The sequence below is a fragment of the Trypanosoma cruzi genome, genomic scaffold (assembly GCF_000209065.1).
Source record: "Trypanosoma cruzi strain CL Brener 1047053517125 genomic scaffold, whole genome shotgun sequence".
In the NCBI taxonomy this organism is placed as follows: domain Eukaryota; phylum Euglenozoa; class Kinetoplastea; order Trypanosomatida; family Trypanosomatidae; genus Trypanosoma; species Trypanosoma cruzi.
Window position 1 is genome coordinate 26,414 of NW_001849410.1, and position 1,931 is coordinate 28,344.

General features: G+C 53.8%; 1 protein-coding gene across 1 annotated transcript, besides 3 other annotated features; it reads right to left on the reverse strand.

Annotated features, from left to right (window-relative positions):
- Positions 1-1,931: a sequence feature (areas not merged during assembly with more than two copies in the genome that could not be assigned to a particular haplotype).
- Positions 10-47: a sequence feature (AT_rich).
- On the reverse strand, positions 262-873 carry Tc00.1047053477957.10 (mucin TcMUCII, putative; the record flags this gene model as incomplete). The annotated part of the gene is made up of 1 exon (XM_797476.1): positions 262-873. One exon carries the CDS (start codon positions 871-873, stop codon positions 262-264), a length of 612 nt encoding a protein of 203 aa, XP_802569.1.
- Positions 422-508: a microsatellite.

Below are 1,931 nucleotides of genomic sequence, written 5' to 3' on the forward strand. Positions count from 1 at the left end.
TTTAAAAGCAAATAAAAAACAATAATTAAAAAAAAAGAAATTAAAAACAAACCCAGGTCTCCAGTGCGCATGCTTATAAGTGTGTCCGCGATGCGTTCAACGTGGCGGATGCGGGGCACAACGCGGAGCACACAGCACGGCAGCAGAAGCAAGTGAAGCAAAGCAAGATCATTATTTCCTCTTATTTAGTACAGTGAACCACAACACACGCGCACAATCCCCGCGGTTGAGTGCTGGCACGCAAAGCCCGCACACACCTCTTCAGCCCAGAGTGGTGTACGCCAGCGCGGATGCGGCGAGCACCAGCGGGGCACACACCCACGCAGAGCTGCTGAGGCTGCTGTCGATTCCGCGAAGACGTGACGGTGCGCGGGTGGTCGATACAGCTGGCGCCTCTGTAGTCGTAGTGCTTGGTGCCTGTGTTGTGGTGGTCGTGGTGTTTGGCGCCTTTGTCGTGGTCGTGGTGGTTGTAGTTGGTGGTTTTGTTGTAGTCGTCGTGGTGGTTGTCTGAGCAGAAGTTTCAGACTCCTTATTTTTTTCTTCTGCGGATGTTTCGGTGCGACTTTGTTGCTCTTTCATACCCTCTGACAGTGATGTATTTGCCTCGGTACTTACTTTTGGTCCCACACCTGCCGTACTGGAAGATCCTGGTCCCTCTCCGCCATCATTTCCCGGCTTTCCAACGGGCTCCAAACTTGACGACCCTAACTGACCGGCCGTCGGGGGTGTTGGCTCTGGCGGAGGAGGCGGTGGAGCGGGCGGTGGAACGGGAGCGGCTTTAGGCCCATTCTCAGTCCCTGACACGCACACGGACGGGCAGCAGCACAGGGCAAGCACCAACAGGGCGCACAGCAGACGGCACGTCATCATCATCGTGAGTGTGGTCGTTCAGTGGTGTGGAGCTGATCTGCACAGTGAGGGACATGGAGAGCAACAGGGGAGACGAGAGGTGCGGCAGACACACACAGAGGGCACACCACATGAGGAGAGGGCAGCAGCCAGGCATGCACCGTGCGCCGCACACCACGCACGACACACACTCCAATCCACGGCAGCAGGCACACACACACACACACAGCCCTGCCACAACACCAACACACAGATGGAAGAGGGAGAAGCAAACAGGAGCGGCACACAAGGCCCCACCGCATGCACACACGGCGAGAGCGGTCCGTCGTGTCGGCACCCCTCACGGAGGGTACGCACACACAAGAGGAGGTGCAGTGCACACAGCAACAGAAAGGCAAAGTAACAATTAAAAAAGGGATATCCCCGCACACCATGTGGATTGTTGGCCCACGGCAACTGCAGCCAACATTCATCAAAAAAGCAACTCAGTTGTCTTCAGCCTTCGTTCATATTCAGCGCAAGGAATGGAAGAGTGCAGGAAACTATTTATTTTTGTTCCTGTTTGAATGTTGGAAGGTTTCTGCATGCGTTGTTTCGTTTTTCAGATAGCAAACCTTCATGCCTGGATCGTGTGCTAAGAATTTCTGCGGGGTGCACAATTCTTTTCTTTCCCCTTGTGAATGTTTCTTGTGTTGGCGCAGCCAATAATTCGGTTTGTGTTGCTCCTGCCTTTCGCTGGTAAAGTGCTGCAATAGATGTTTGTTTTTCCTCTCATTGCTGTGGCACATGACTCCTCACCGTTTATTGCGGTGAAAATGAAAATATGTGAGTGGACTCCCACGCACCAGAACGCACCTTCGCTCCTATTTATTGCTGCATGGAAGGGCATGTGTGTTTGGTGGTGTCTCGTCCATATATTTTGTGGGTGTACATTCCCCTGCAGGCTGAGGGCGGGATGACGCTCCGTCGCGGTGCACTTCCCTCGCATGCCGCCCACTGTGATTCATCATGCATCACCCTCTCACATATTCCGTGGTGCCACACCGCTGATATTACTGCAGCCGCTGCGAGTCCACGTATTC